Source organism: Trifolium pratense, linkage group LG7, assembly GCF_020283565.1.
Source record: "Trifolium pratense cultivar HEN17-A07 linkage group LG7, ARS_RC_1.1, whole genome shotgun sequence".
Taxonomy (NCBI): Eukaryota; Viridiplantae; Streptophyta; class Magnoliopsida; order Fabales; family Fabaceae; genus Trifolium; species Trifolium pratense.
The window spans coordinates 38,038,678-38,053,295 of record NC_060065.1 but is presented as its reverse complement, the minus strand read 5'-3'; the positions used below and the strand labels follow the sequence as shown (position 1 = coordinate 38,053,295).

The window sequence follows — 14,618 nt, the reverse complement described above, 5'->3', positions numbered from 1 at the left end:
ATCTATAATATGTAATAAGCCAGACATATTTCCCTTTCTCTCTCCTCTCAATGCAAGCCTCTCCTTCATTTGACCATAAATGTCATTACTACACTGATCATATCTTCCGCATCACCGTTTCAAATCGTCTTCCATCATACCCTTAATTTGTGCTTTAATTTATTAATTAATCGTTGACAATTCGTGTCAAATAAATTTTTCTCTCTAATTCTCCTCTCAGTAACCCTAAACTATTCTCTTCAACTTAAATCCTTGGTTACCTGCCTGCCGCCATTGGACAAATTTCACAAAGTATTTCAATTTTAGGAGAGGGATATGAGGCTAAAAATCATCATGTTCCTATCCTCAGTGCTTTTTCTCTAACAAATGCAACAATGATGTTTTCGTGAAAAAGGAACGTGATTCAAATGATTAAGCTACAATCAAATATTTCATATTCCTTGGCTTCTTGAATCAAATGACGATGATGGAGAAAGTGAATTCAAGGGAAATTGCAGGAATTATATTTGGGATCTTTTTCATATGAAAGAGGATTTCAAAGTAATTGATAGAATGACATATGGCTTCAGGTAATTACATTAGTGTTCCCACTTTTTTCAAATTGCTTTGCTAATTTCTTGATTTTTCGTCTTAATAACATATTTAGGATGATTTTGAATGAGTAGCTTTATTATTATAGCAACAAATAGACCACCAGTTCCTCATATGTAATGATATTAGTAATTACTTATTGTGTTACATTTCTAATATATATAATTTGATGCTTTATTTTGTGTTATTGGTACTATGCTTGATGAGGATGTACCACAGTATCTTTTGTTTTTGAGGAATGATGGAATGTTTTCTCATAGGATCATTGACCTACAGATGTTGATATAAGTTTTGTATTTCTACATCATTTTATTCTATTTATTTATTTCAAGTTGAATCATTTTCAAAGCTTCACATTTAGTCACTTTTTTCAAATATGAGCGGCAGAGGTTCACCCAGCCACGTCTTCCCTAGGTTCTTCAGCCACCAGGCATCTTCTCTTCGCATCCCTTCTTCTTCTTCTTCCTTCATTTCCGGTAACACCACTTCTCATCTCATTCTAATTGTTATGTCTTTTCCATTGTTAGCTTCATTCATTTTTCACTTTTCCATTGCTGCAGAGCACGTTTCTTTTGTAAAAGATTGGCTGATTTCTGGCCTAAACTTAGTATATATAGTTTTTGGTAAGTTCTTGGAGGTTCGTTTTGATCAAAATTGAATAATATTTGGAGCTACTATCATAACATATTTGTTAGAGTAGTGAAATTAACAGTGCTTTTATAGCATTGCGTTGCACCACGAGAAATGAAAGAAAAAAAAGTTGGTGACCTCAGATTTTTTGGTGAATGTGACTTACCATTTTTCTACATACTGCTCTATATTTCTTCATTCTTAAGATTCTTTACATATTTTCTCATGACTTTTCATATTTTCTTCACTTCAAATTTTATCTATTTATTAGTTGCATTATTACATGTATTTTTGTCAGTTTAGATTCATTAATCAAACCATTTTAAACAAGTGGTTGTTTGTGGTAAGACCTTATTGTAATAGGTTGAGCTACACCTTGGTTGGCAACAACATGCTTTGAGAATTATGCGAGGCAAATGCCATTAAGTAATTGCTTTCTCACCTATATTGGAACTTGCTGTTAGGGGGAACTTGGTAGGAAAACCAATATAGTTATGAATAATGATGTCCTCACAGTATTTGTAGATCGGTGCTCGACAAGTTTGTTGCTCAAGTGGTTTGTCTATCATCATATGTAGCATTGACAGCATTTCACATTATACATTTGTCTTTGAATGATTTGAATAATACTGTATGTCATTTTGTTTTATTTAAACTTAATTTTATGTTTAGATATATATTCTTCTTACACATTATACATTTGTCTTTGATGGATACATGATATATGGCTTATCTTAAGCTTTTGAAAGAACTGACAGTTCAACTACTATCAGTAGTGGGAGTTAGTTTCTTATTGATCTGTGCTTTATGTTCATTAGGATCTCGCGTCGCTGCTCCAACTCCAAAGTCATCTATAAATATTAATAAGCCACACCGATTTGAATCTCTCTTGCCACGTGGTGTACTCAAGGTAACCATGCCCTCACAATGATTTAGCCTTCAATGCCATAATTAGGCCAATTTTTAAAAGAAAAAAAATACACTAAGATGTTTTTCAAATGCCTAATCTCACTCAATAGTTTGTCGGCATTGGTGCTGCTTTTTTAAAACCCTAAGCATATCATCATCTCCCTCTTAGCACTATCGTCATTGAATCAAAGTGCCGCCGGCCCAGGTACTATCATCCTACTTGCATCCTCTCCATTCTTGCTGTCGTTTCCTTGCGTTGATTTCTTCATCAAACCTTCATGATCCTAAGTTAGGGTCGTTGTCCTTTATCTGTCAAACGGTACAGCTGAGTGACTATCAATGATTTTGTTTTCATTTTTCTCTCATAATTGCTCTGTATTTTCGTTTTTGTCAAGTATCAAAGTAAATCGATTCTTGCCTTTGTTCTGATTTTTTTATTCTTCTATTTGTTTGTATTGAATATTGGTGATGTTTCAGGACAGTTTCATGTTGAATATTCCAGCACTGGAGTTAATGTTTTGATTGTTAGAGGCAGTTTAACATTACAGTAAATTGAAGAAAATAATCAAGCGTGTGTTTCAATCTTTTATTTTTTGCATTGATAATTTTTTTTTGGCCTTCTACTGCTGTGTTTAAGTGTCAAAGCTCAATTCTCATTCCACTTATTTTTACTGCATTCAGTTTATAACAAATATTATTTAAATTTTCTCTTCCTTTATTGTTTGCTAATTACTTTATTTTGCTCTTATTTTTCATTCTACAGTAGGCAGAGAACAACAATTTGACGGTCATCACTTTAGCAAACCATTGTCTGAGGATAAACATGGTGTTTGAGGATAAACATGTCAATCGTTGCTTTTGCAGGTCCACACATTCACGCATTCAGGTAGTCATTCAATCAATATGGGATGGCTCAGATTTAATATCGTATGTCTTCATTTCCCTTCCATCTTGCCCTTTCTAATTTTAATCATAAAATATATCAACGATGTTTTTATTATATTTGCACTTTACTTTTCCAATCTCTGTGAAGGTACGTAGAAAATAATGGGCTGCATGCTGCTTCAAAATCCTCTTCTGAAACAAAGATTACACGGTCGAGCAGGCAGGTTTGTTTTGTCATTCCTTCTTTTCTTTATTTAAGGTTTATTATTTAGAATTTTAGAATAAATGAATTTTAGCTTAATGATCACATTTAAAATTTCATTAGATATAATAAAATTTGTAGCTTAATTTATGGGATTCTCTTTTGAAGCATAATAGTTCATGGTACAATCATGTTCCTTCCACTATTGAATGTGGTTAAATTGATCTGTTTTGTCTAATTTGCCACTGTCTACATATTTGAACTTATTACACCTTTATGGCATACTTAAAAGTCATCGTTTAGAAGTCTTTGTATTTCGAACATCAGCATATTTGATGTGAGTTATTCATTTTTTAAATTATTGATCTTGCAATACATATGTTTATTTTGTTCGTTCATTATGATTGTATTTTCATTGCATTTGGTCTTATGATTGTGCTGCCCAACGGCTATTAATTAATTACCACCATAATTTCTGTTTTCATGTTTATACAATTGCAATTCTAGGTTCTAATGACCTTAAATTTGCTTCTTAGCTGTCCTTTAAAAGGTGTTATTTATGTGAGATTATGACTTTTATTGATAATATTAAGTGAATGAATTTTATAAGTAGGTCAATATAAACATATATTCCAATATGTACTGGCTAAATTCTTTCTCTATTTTGAATTATTTTTTGTCCACAGGTAATAAGGTAGGCTCTCTTTTTTCTACACCCTTAAAACTTATGCATCATCTGTGGTTTACTCTATTTGGTCATTTTCTCATAGTGTATGAACATTTAGACTAAATATATTGGCTTGACTATGAGCCCTTTTGTTGAATGTCTTAAATCTATTTCATCTAAATCTTATCAGTTTGACTACAGTGATTTCTATTGTGGCAATTGAAATTCATGTTCTAAATTCACATTTGGCCCATTTTTGGGGTTCTTTTTTTGATTAATTTCATTCATATTAAAATTTCAGTTTTCTGCTTTTATATTTTTAGCACCGTTTCAAAAAATTGGTATTGAGTTTTCGAGCTGGATTTGGCATCATGGCTGTTAGGTATAAATTCCGCACATATGTAACTATACTTTGTAGTTGTTTTACCAATAGACACTTTATTTCTTTTGATCTTTTTTATTGCACAATTGTTAACCTTATTTGGTTTGATCATAAGATATGCTTATATTGTTCATCTAGAACATGCATGTTTTAGATATATATTTTAAATAATTAGTTTAAAACATGTCAAATTAAGATGCATGTTTCAAAGAAACAATTGTTAAAGGTGCTTTTGTTATAGAGATCACAATGCTTATATATAAAATTTGGGATATTCAGCAGCATAGCAGAATCTTCAAGGTCTTATTATTTTTCGAAATTTAAAGCGTCTGTGTTTTTGTTTTGCTGATCTCAGTGTTTTTGCTTGCGGTCTGCTTTTTACTGTCATGTGGTGTTGTTTGTTGTGTTGTAATTCATTTAGTACTTGGTTTATTGTTTCTCTGTCGAGGTCTGTTAGTTGTTTTGGAGTGGCGTGGTGTGTGGGTGTATCAGTGTATGAGTATTGTTTTGTTTGGCTTTTTTCTACTTAACTGCTTTGTGCATTCATTTGTATTACCATTTTGCTCTCTTTTTAGTACTCATGTGCTATGTAAGAGCTTATAATAACATTTTGCTGTTTTAAAAAAAAAGCTTCTGACAAGGCCGCTATAATGTGCAATGGTAGAGAGCCACTAACTTTTAAATTGCTAAAATTGTTGCTCAAATACCAGTATAATATGTGTATAATTTGAGTCTTCATCTACCTTTGTTGCACCTCATCCTTTGATAATGTATATTGTGCTTTTTTAATTTTTTTTCACTGTCTTTGAATTGATAATAGAACCAATTCTCAGTAATGATGAGCTATACACCGGATGATTTCATATCATGCTACTACCATTTAGATGTATTATCGTGTTTCCTTTTCTATTTTAAAACATGATTTGTAGTTCTCTATTTGTGCAACATTGACTAATTTTTTTTTAGAGATATGCAATAATAATTTTGTGCTAACTTAATTCTTTTTGAAATATGTAGCTTTGTTCCACATGGAACACTTTTGCTCTGCGAGTAGATCTTATGTATCAATTCTTGCAGGAATTACTCTTCAAAGCTATCAAGTAATATGAAAGATTCAAAAGTATATTGTCAAATGATAATGCTTTTTGTTTTTGTTCAAATGATAGTGCTATATCTTTAATTTTTATATGAGATGAGATGAGATGACCCTCCCTTTTTCAATTTTCAAGGATTTACTCCTATTCTATCCATGACTAAATATCAGATTTTAATGGCATTTTAGATTTTACTGTTATTGTTTCTCAAGTTCAATGCAAAGGGTTCACCCATGTTATTTACAAATACATTCAAGCCTGACGAGGAATTCATTTTTGGTCTAGCATTGTTTATGTATGTTAGTATATGTCTATAAAATTTTTGTGGTATTATTAAGTGGTTGATTGATGTCACTAGATCTACCCTATTTGAATAAGGCTCATGTCTCACTTCAATTGAATAATATACTAGATTTTAATCATTTGGTGTGAGACAACAATTAACACTCAGATACAAAGTTAACATTTTAGAGAGTTCATAATTTTCAACTATGTCACCAAGTCGTTTTGATACTATAAAATAAAGGGCATTGACAAGTGGGCCATTAAAAATTTGTGAATGTGAATTTTTAATAAAAAAATTTTCATTTGTCCATGGTTTTGAAGTCAATATTTTTTAAACGAAATTTTTGTTCACATGAAATTAAGATTTTCATAAGAAATTGTATATAATAATGAAGATAAAATGATAGAAAGATGAAATTATGGGTAAAAAAATTAGGAAGATGAAATTAAAAAAAATTTAAATAAGATCATTGAAATATATAACAAAGATGCATGAATTATTCAGTGGTACATATTTTCTTTGGTATTAACATTCTGATGATTTTTGTTTTGAAATTATATCTATCAAACAACAATACAAGTAATATCATAATAATTAGTTGAGTATTATAAATTCACTATAATATATATTTTTTAGATGTAGGTGAAGTTTCATACTAACAATTATTATTTAAAATGTGTTAAGTTGGTTTTATAATTATATATATATATATATATTTGACAAAATTTAATTAATAACCTTAATATAATGAAATACAAAGACCATTTAAATGATTTTTCATCAATTTCTCAATGATTTTTCATTAATGTTTTTGATTTGAAATAGGTTACCTTCTGTAACATTTAAATGCATTCATTCCTTAATACAATGAAATACTCCGTATTTTATTCCTTAATACCATGAAATATTGATGTAAAATGAAATATTAGCATTAACGTAAATTATTATGTTATTAATGATTAATGATTTCCTTTAATTGATTGTGTTTTTTCTCTAAGTTTGTATCAACATTATTTTGCTATATATATATATATAGAGTACACATGACACACTCATATCAATTCTCTTCAAGCATTGTTTTGACATTATTATCATAATCAAATTAATTACAAAGTTGATCTTTCTATCATTATTCTGCTTCAAAAAAATAAAAGGAAACAGAGCAATGATCATTTATTTTATCATTATACATTCTGATTCAAATTTCACAATAAGCAATGGTCATTTCTTTCTAATTGCAACGTCAATTGCTATTGGAATCTATTGATATATTATTTGATAGCTGTTTTTCAGAGACTTTTGTACACATGACATTTCGATAGTGATTTTCTTCCCATATGATTTTGACAATAAATTCACGTAAGCAACATCAATATCATTCAATGTAAAAAGCTGCAATTTATTGATCTTTACTAATAATATATCATTTTTTTTACAATTTTTTTTAAAAAATTACTAATAAACCAAATATATTTGAGAGAAAAAATATAATATTTTTTAATATAATTAAATGCTTTAAATGCTATAATTTGAGTATTAATCCTTTCTCAAAATATTTGGTAAGGATTGATTAAAAAAAAATTGGTAAGAAAATACTACAATGACGAAAGAAAAAGTATTTAAAAAAGAGATTTAGTAAGAAAGTACTATATATAATCAGTAAAAAAAAAGTAGTGGATAAACGGGAAGTTAAATTTGAGAAAAATAATTCATAGTAGTATTGAAATTTTCCCTCGCTTTATATTATAAATAAATAAAAAAATTCATACTTATTAAGAAAAGTAAAATAGAATAATTTAAAATATGAATTTTTGTGTTCTAATTGAAATAAGTTTCATGGGAACAAGAATTTACAAACACGTTTTTACCCGTAATTTGAGTCCTTTTTTTCAAAGAATTTTGTACACATGGCATGTCCAAAAGGTTTCTCTTCTCATATGGCTTTGACAATTAATTCACATGAGAAACCAAAAATTCAAATTCTACATAGACAATTGATGATATATAGTTGTACCATTAATACTAATAATATGCAAAATTGGATTAAAAACATTCTATAATGAAATAGGCGATGCAACATTCTATTAATAGTTGTACAGAAAATTCATATTGTAAAGGAATATTCTTTTTATTGCAAACATTAATTTTATTATATTTATTGTACCGTAAAAATATCCAAAGCAATGTTTTATATTGGATTTAATCATTTATTATATTTTATTTGCAGATGTATAGCAAGACTATGAAAGGAATGAATTAAAACCAAGTTGGTTGCGATAGAACTTGACGGGATCAATGATATTCTTTTCTTAGATTGGATTAAATTTATTTGATTACGTTAAGATTATTTTCTGTATTAATTTTTTATTTATTTAGAGAACACCAATAATTTGTACCAAAATAAAAAAGAGAAGACCAACAATAAAGAGGAGGAAGAGAATTGTTCAAAAAAAAAAGGAGGAAAATAGTACAAGTATTTTAAGACATTTATACGGGATTTTAAGACATTCTCCTATTTTTTTTATTAATTTTCCTTTTTTTTATCTATTTTATTTGTTATATTTTTTTATCGTGGTTATATACTTTTATTTTAAGACATTTATACGGGATTTTATACTTTTACTCATATATTAATACATAGACCTATTTTTTTTTGTATTTTTATGTGGCATGTGTTATTTTTATTTTGTTATTTATATATGATCTATTTTTTTATTTATGTGAGAATTTTGCACATGTATTATTTGGGGATATATATGTATATGGCGGTCGAACTATTAATTATCAGAGAATTCTTCCCCTAAGAACAAGATGGTAAATACCAAAAAGTATATATTTTTGATAAACGAATACCAAAAAAATATATTATTATAGGAACCGTATGTTTGTTCATATATTAATACAGAGACATATTTTTTATTTATAATATATACTAGGTTCTATATTTATTTTATTCGGAGGATATTGATGTGAAAATTAACTAATATAAGATATATTATGATAATTTCTTTAGGGTATTTTTGTTTCATATTTATTTTACTATCGAATTTAAATTTTTTTTGTTTGTTTAGTTTTTTTCTTAAAAAAAGTTTACACACGAGTCTATATTTTTACATTGAGATTTACACCGGATTTATATTTATATTCATATATTAATACGATATCCTATATTTATATTCTTTTTATTTAAGAATTTTGAAAATTTTAATATTAAAATATTATTTTTTGTAGTCTCATTTTACCCGTGCTTGGCACGGGTCCGGATACTAGTTATATATAGAGAGGACATATCTTATTGGAAGAGATGAGAGTTTGAATATTAATGAATAATTTAATTAGAATAAATGATCAAGATTATATTTCTTATATTGAACCTTAGACCATCTTCAATGGTGTAGTACCTATTAGGTACTCATGGTACTTATTAGGTACTATCATTGGAGCACAACACATTTTAGTACTTAATATGTACCAATTCTAATATAAGAACTCTCTCTCTCTCTCTCTTCTTTTTATGGGACCCACTTTATTTAATATATTCAAAAAATAAAAAATCACAACTTTTAAATTGGCATAAAAATTTAATGTCAACCATATATAGACGTTGGTAGTCATTGTTTTTTTTTTGGTACAAGTAGAAGAAACAAAAGAAAAGAAAAAACAAATTATCTAGAAAAGAAAGTCCCACAAGCATCAGCTAGCAGGAGAAGATTCATTCCAATTGGGGGATCAACTATAGGAGAATAAGCCTCAGGATTGGCAGCTCCAAATTTTGCAAGGTAGTCAGCGCATGCATTGCCCTCCCGGAAGGTGTGAACTATATGGATCCTCCAATCTCTAGCAAGATACTCCTTTATGTTATAGAGAATAGCTGCATAGTGATGCCAATCATTAACAGATTCTGATATCAACTTGATTGCCACCTTAGAGTCTGAGTAGCACCACAACTCTGTGATCCCAAACTCCCACGCCATGACTAAGCCATAGTAGATAGCCAAAAGCTCCGCGTGAAGTATGTTAGAGAAACCTATGTTTCCAGCAAAACCATGAATCCACATGCCATCATTGTTTCGAATTAAGCCCCCAAAACCTGAGATGCCAGGATTTCCAAGACTACTCCCATCAACATTCAAAATCATACCAGAACCCCGATGGGCATTCCACCTTACCCACTTAGTATCCGGAACTGTAGCTTGCTTAAAGAAGCATCTAAATAACAGATGCGCATAGTTTTCCGTCCACATCCTAAGAGTAATCAGAGACACTAACTCATTTGCTAAGCACAAGAGATTCCTGGCGCGCCATAACCACCAAACTGCAGCTAAAAACATAAAGACAGACTTGCCTTGTATGCCAATCCTCAGCCAATTGTACAAATCATTCTCCCGGTAAAAAGACTGGTCTATGAAACCAATAGAGTGCCAGAGTCGGACTGCGAAATCACAATCTCTCAAGCAGTGCAAAGTCGTCTCGATTTCTTGGTTACACCGAGGACAATGGTTTGCCTGAAGCATGTTGCGATGACAAAGCATTTCTCTAGTGGGAAGAGAATTGTGTAGAGCAGTCCAAAGAAAGAATTTGAGTTTTTCCGGAGCAGAAATATTCCATAACCAAGTCCAAGATATACTATCTGTATCACTTCCAGCAAACTCATTTCTATTGAGCCAAAAATATCCATCACGGGCTGAATAAATACCATTAAGATTACCTTTCCAGGTATAACAATCGGCCACTTGAGAATTCAAACACACAGGAATCATTTTTAGGTGATCTGTAACAGCAGTAGGAATATTTGTATAAAGCATATTAAAATTCCAATTCCCATCAGTGTAGACATCTTTGACACTCATTTCTAAATCATGGATATCCACATACAAGACCTTATCTGCTAATTTACCAGTGCCAGACCAATTAGAGAACCAGAAAGAGGAATTACCATTACCCAAGCGAAATTCAAAACCATCTCTGAGAGCCAAAAGGGCTTTCATGATAGCATTCCAAGTAACTGATCCTGGCTTCTTGGTCATGGTAATAAAACTGCCATTGTTTATATACTTGTGTTTAAGCACCTGAACCCATAGAGAATCACAATTTTGATGTATACTCCAAACCAATTTGCCCAACAGCGCCGTGTTAGCCTCTCTAGACTTCCTAATTCCAAGACCGCCTAATTTTTTAGGTCTAGTGATCTTGTCCCAGCTAACAAGATGAACACCAGTAGAAGAGTTACCTTTCCATAAAAAATTCCGCGCCATTCTATCAATTGTCTCGCACGTTGACTGAGGCAACCAGGCCACCTGCATATAGTAATTAGGAATCGAATTCAACACAGATTTTACAAGAGTCATGCGGCCAGCCTTATTCAATAAATTATGTTGCCAACTAGCTAGCCTGTGGCTGATTTTCTCCTCAAGGAACTCATAATCCTTACGTTGGAGGCGGCCATGCATCATAGGGAACCCCAAATATTTTTCGAGAGAATGAGTGCGGCTAATTCCTGTGCTGGTAACAATGGAAGTCATTTTTCCTCTCTTAGTGGAGGAAGAGAAGAACACCTTGGACTTAGTAGCATTAACCTTAAGACCCGAAAAACTAGCAAAATGAGTCAAAGTGGTAGCTACATTCAAAGCTTGAGACTTGGTAGCCTTGGCAAAAAGGAGGATATCATCCGCAAAAAATAAATGAGAAAGGGGTGGACCATTTCTAGAAAGTCTCACCGGTTTCCATAAGCCATCGTTCACTGCCTTGATAATAACCTGAGACAAGCATTCCATGCACAAAACAAAGAGGTAAGGAGATAACGGATCACCTTGACGGAGCCCTTTTGTTGGAGTGAAGTTAGGAAGCCGACGACCATTCCACATGATAGACATAGAGGAGCTCGAAACACAAAACATGATCAACTTGATGATAGTGGGAGGGAAGCCATTCCTTTGCAAGCAGAACTCTAGGAACTCCCAGTTGACATTGTCGTATGCCTTTTCGAGATCTATTTTGAACACCATATCTCCTTTCTTTCTTTTGGACTTTCTCATAGAATGAATAGCTTCTTGGAGGATGATAGCATTATCAGTTGTTCCTTTCCCAGGTAAAAAGCTACTTTGGAAGGGTCCTACAATCTGGTTTAGGTGAGGGCGCAATCTGTTTACCATTATCTTCGTAATAAGCTTATAAACTGTATTGCAAAGACTGATAGGTCGGAGTTCCTTAAAATTGTTTGGACAATCAACCTTGGGAATTAGAGCAATAAGAGTCTCAGAGATGGAAGGATGGAAACTTCCGGTATCAAAAGCAGTTGAGATAATGCGAACAACATCATCCCCAACTATATGCCAATATTGTTTGAAGAAAATACCTTGGAAGCCGTCAGGACCTGGAGCCTTGAAAGGGTGCATTTGATTCAAAGCTTGTGTAACCTCATCTCTCGTCACCTGACTAGAGAGAGACTGATACGCTTCTTCATTAAGAATCGGAGCCAAAGGTAAACCATTCAACTCACCAGATGCTAAAGGAGTTTGAGAACAAAAAAAGTTCTTAAAATAGGTTTGTGCTTCTTGTCTAAGGATCGTATCATCATTACACCAAATGCCATTAGGAAGGTGAAGACCATGAATTTTATTCCTCTTCCTCCGAATAATAGTTTTTGTGTGGAAGAATTTAGTGTTACGGTCCCCCAACTTAATCCAATCATCACGGGCCTTTTGATACCAATGAATTTCTTCTTGACCAAGGATTGTATCATATTCTTGTTGAAGCTCCCTCTGAATATATATAAGTCTAGCTGAATCAATCCTTTCTAGAGTTTGCTGAATTCCTTTCAATCTTCGTTCAATTTGGTTTTTCCTCTTTCTGATGTTACCAAAAATTTCTGTGTTGAAGCGAAGAGAGTCTTGTTGGACATTGTGAAGACAAGAAATAAAGTTATCTGGTGATTTCCCCCAAGCCGTTTGGACAATATCAGAGTAGTTTGGGTGAGTGATCCAAGCTGCCTCAAACCGAAAGGGTCGAGGCCCATCATTGTGCAGTGGAATGCCACACCGCAGGATAAGGGGGTTATGATCTGAGTGGAACTTACATAACACTTCAAGGTAAGCATCCGAAAAAGCCATGCGCCATGAAACATCAGCTAGCGCCCTATCCAGCCTCCTGTATACCATACGATTGCCCGTACAAGGCCTATTCCAAGTGAAACTTCCACCGGTCATGCCAATGTCCACCAAGTTACACTTATCCATAACATTCAACAACGTTGCCGCTCTTGAATGAGAAAAATTACCACCCTTCTGCTCACTAGGGTGGACAATTTCATTGAAATCTCCCATCAATAACCAGGGCTTGTTGATATTCTTTTTTAAATCGATAAGGTGATTCCACAACTCTAATCTCGACGTGTAAGTAGGGCTTGCGTAGATGCCGGTGAGGAACCAAACAGAATTTCCAAGAGAGAGTTTAATTGTAATAGTATCCATAAAAACCTCATGAACAAACGAAACAATGTTGCTACCAATTTGTTTGAGTATCCAGATACCCCCAGAGTGGCCGCGAGCATCCACATGATGAACACACATATAACCAGTTTTATTCCAGAAAGACTTTATCTTATGAAAACCAATGTGAGTTTCCATAATAATTAAGAAAGTAGGAGAGTGTTTCTTAATTAAATCTATTAAATGTCGTTTTGCTTTTTTATTTGCTGCACCCCAGATATTCCAGGACAGCACAGTGACCTCTTTGAATCCTATCATCAAAAGGGAGAGATGGAGGAAACAAAGAAAGTCATACACAAAGGTTACTTAACCGACTCCCAATCAATGGGAGATTCTGGAATACGTTCGTCCTCTTGGGTACTTCCTTCTCCCATGACAACAAGCCTAGTGGTTTCATCAAAAGTTGGAACTGATTTCTCTTGCATACTGCGCTGAGAATTGCTGGTCGCTGGCTCCAAATTCGAGCTCGTACTGTTTGGGTTGTGAAGAACAGTTTGCATGTGGTCTTTAGCATTTGGGCCAAAATTGTAACTAGGCCCAACCATGGCCTTTGTCTTTGTGTCCACGTTGGGGCCCACTTTTGGTCCTGTTTTGTCTTTAGTGTGTGGGTCTTGCCTTCTAGAGAAGTGACATGTTTCCAAGGAGCCACTTTTGTCAAGTCTTCTTTTTTTGGTACTAGAAGAAATTCTATTGGGTCCCACTCCTGCAACATTATTGTCATGTAATCCCTTTAAGGTAGTTGAAGATTCTTTTCCTTTTTTATAGTCAATATCATTAAGCCTATTAGTTTCCAGCGATGATGATGGTTGACTAGGATTGTTTTTTTTGTTGTTTTTTTTCCTGCGCTGGACAACTAGCCAATCACCATGTACAACATTAATTTTCGCAGCATTTGTTTCCAAATTATCAGCGCCGCTTTCCTTGTTGGGCTCCGACACCGATTTCTCTCTCCTTACATCTCCGACCGGCGCTCCACCTTGCGTCGCCACTACCGCTATTTTTTTATTGGGTAGCATCGTTGTTTTCGTACAATCGCGAGTGTGATGACCATAACATCCACATCCGCCGCAAATAATGTGTAGGCCTTCATATTGAACATTGTACCAATGTCCATTTACATTGACCTTTCCAACCACCGGCAAAGTAAGATCAATCTCCACGCAGATTCTAGCAAATCGGCCTCTCTCCACCGACAATGTATTCGTGTCTACCTTGACCGGTGTGCCGACAACAGAAGCCAGACCCAAGAGAACACTTTCATCATAGTACAGTAAATTAAGGCCTGGGAATCTGATCCATACCAGTGTCTTCTCCACTTTAGCATGCGGAGAGGCAAAGTCAGGAGTCCATCGTGCTACAGCCAAGTAATGATCAAATAGCATCCATGGGCCATTTGTTATTATCTTTTCACGGTCAGCAAGCCGTTCACACATTGTTTGTTTCTTTTTACCGTTGGAAAAAAATAAATACTCCTATCATATAAAT

The 14,618-nt window shown here is 33.1% G+C and overlaps 2 protein-coding genes across 9 annotated transcripts; one reads left to right on the top strand and one right to left on the bottom strand.

Moving 5' to 3' along the window:
• Window positions 1-24: 24 nt before the first annotated feature.
• LOC123899397 lies at window positions 25-5,574 on the top strand. 8 transcript variants are annotated; one of them, XM_045950510.1, is made up of 6 exons: window positions 25-569; window positions 979-1,067; window positions 1,152-1,214; window positions 2,040-2,131; window positions 2,608-3,057; window positions 3,164-3,478. In XM_045950510.1, exons 1-5 carry the CDS (start codon window positions 523-525, stop codon window positions 2,650-2,652), a joined length of 336 nt encoding a protein of 111 aa, XP_045806466.1. In that variant the 5' UTR covers window positions 25-522; the 3' UTR covers window positions 2,653-3,057; window positions 3,164-3,478. The 8 variants fall into 8 exon arrangements, 4 of the variants coding, with proteins under 4 accessions (XP_045806466.1, XP_045806465.1, XP_045806464.1 ...); XR_006805579.1 differs by adding an exon at window positions 5,284-5,574 and having other exon boundaries at window positions 979-1,214; window positions 2,040-3,057; window positions 3,164-3,239; XR_006805581.1 differs by having other exon boundaries at window positions 979-1,214; window positions 2,894-3,057.
• A 7,861-nt stretch (window positions 5,575-13,435) lies between these two features.
• On the bottom strand, window positions 13,436-14,566 carry LOC123896388. Its single transcript, XM_045946780.1, has one exon. The coding sequence runs from the start codon at window positions 14,564-14,566 to the stop codon at window positions 13,436-13,438; it is 1,131 nt and encodes a 376-aa protein (XP_045802736.1).
• Between the last annotated feature and the right edge of the window lie 52 nt (window positions 14,567-14,618).

What these genes read in the sequence shown, in the direction of transcription:
- LOC123899397 (XM_045950509.1), top strand. Translation starts at nt 523, where the DNA reads ATGAAAGAGGATTTCAAAGTAATTGATAGAATGACATATGGCTTCAG. An exon ending in CTTAGTATATATAGTTTTTG is followed by an intron (nt 1,215 to 2,039) that starts GTAAGTTCTTGG and finishes TATGTTCATTAG; the next exon opens with GATCTCGCGTCGCTGCTCCA. An exon ending in TGCCACGTGGTGTACTCAAG is followed by an intron (nt 2,132 to 2,607) that starts GTAACCATGCCC and finishes GTGATGTTTCAG; the next exon opens with GACAGTTTCATGTTGAATAT.
- LOC123896388 (XM_045946780.1), bottom strand. Translation starts at nt 14,566, where the DNA reads ATGTGTGAACGGCTTGCTGACCGTGAAAAGATAATAACAAATGGCCCA.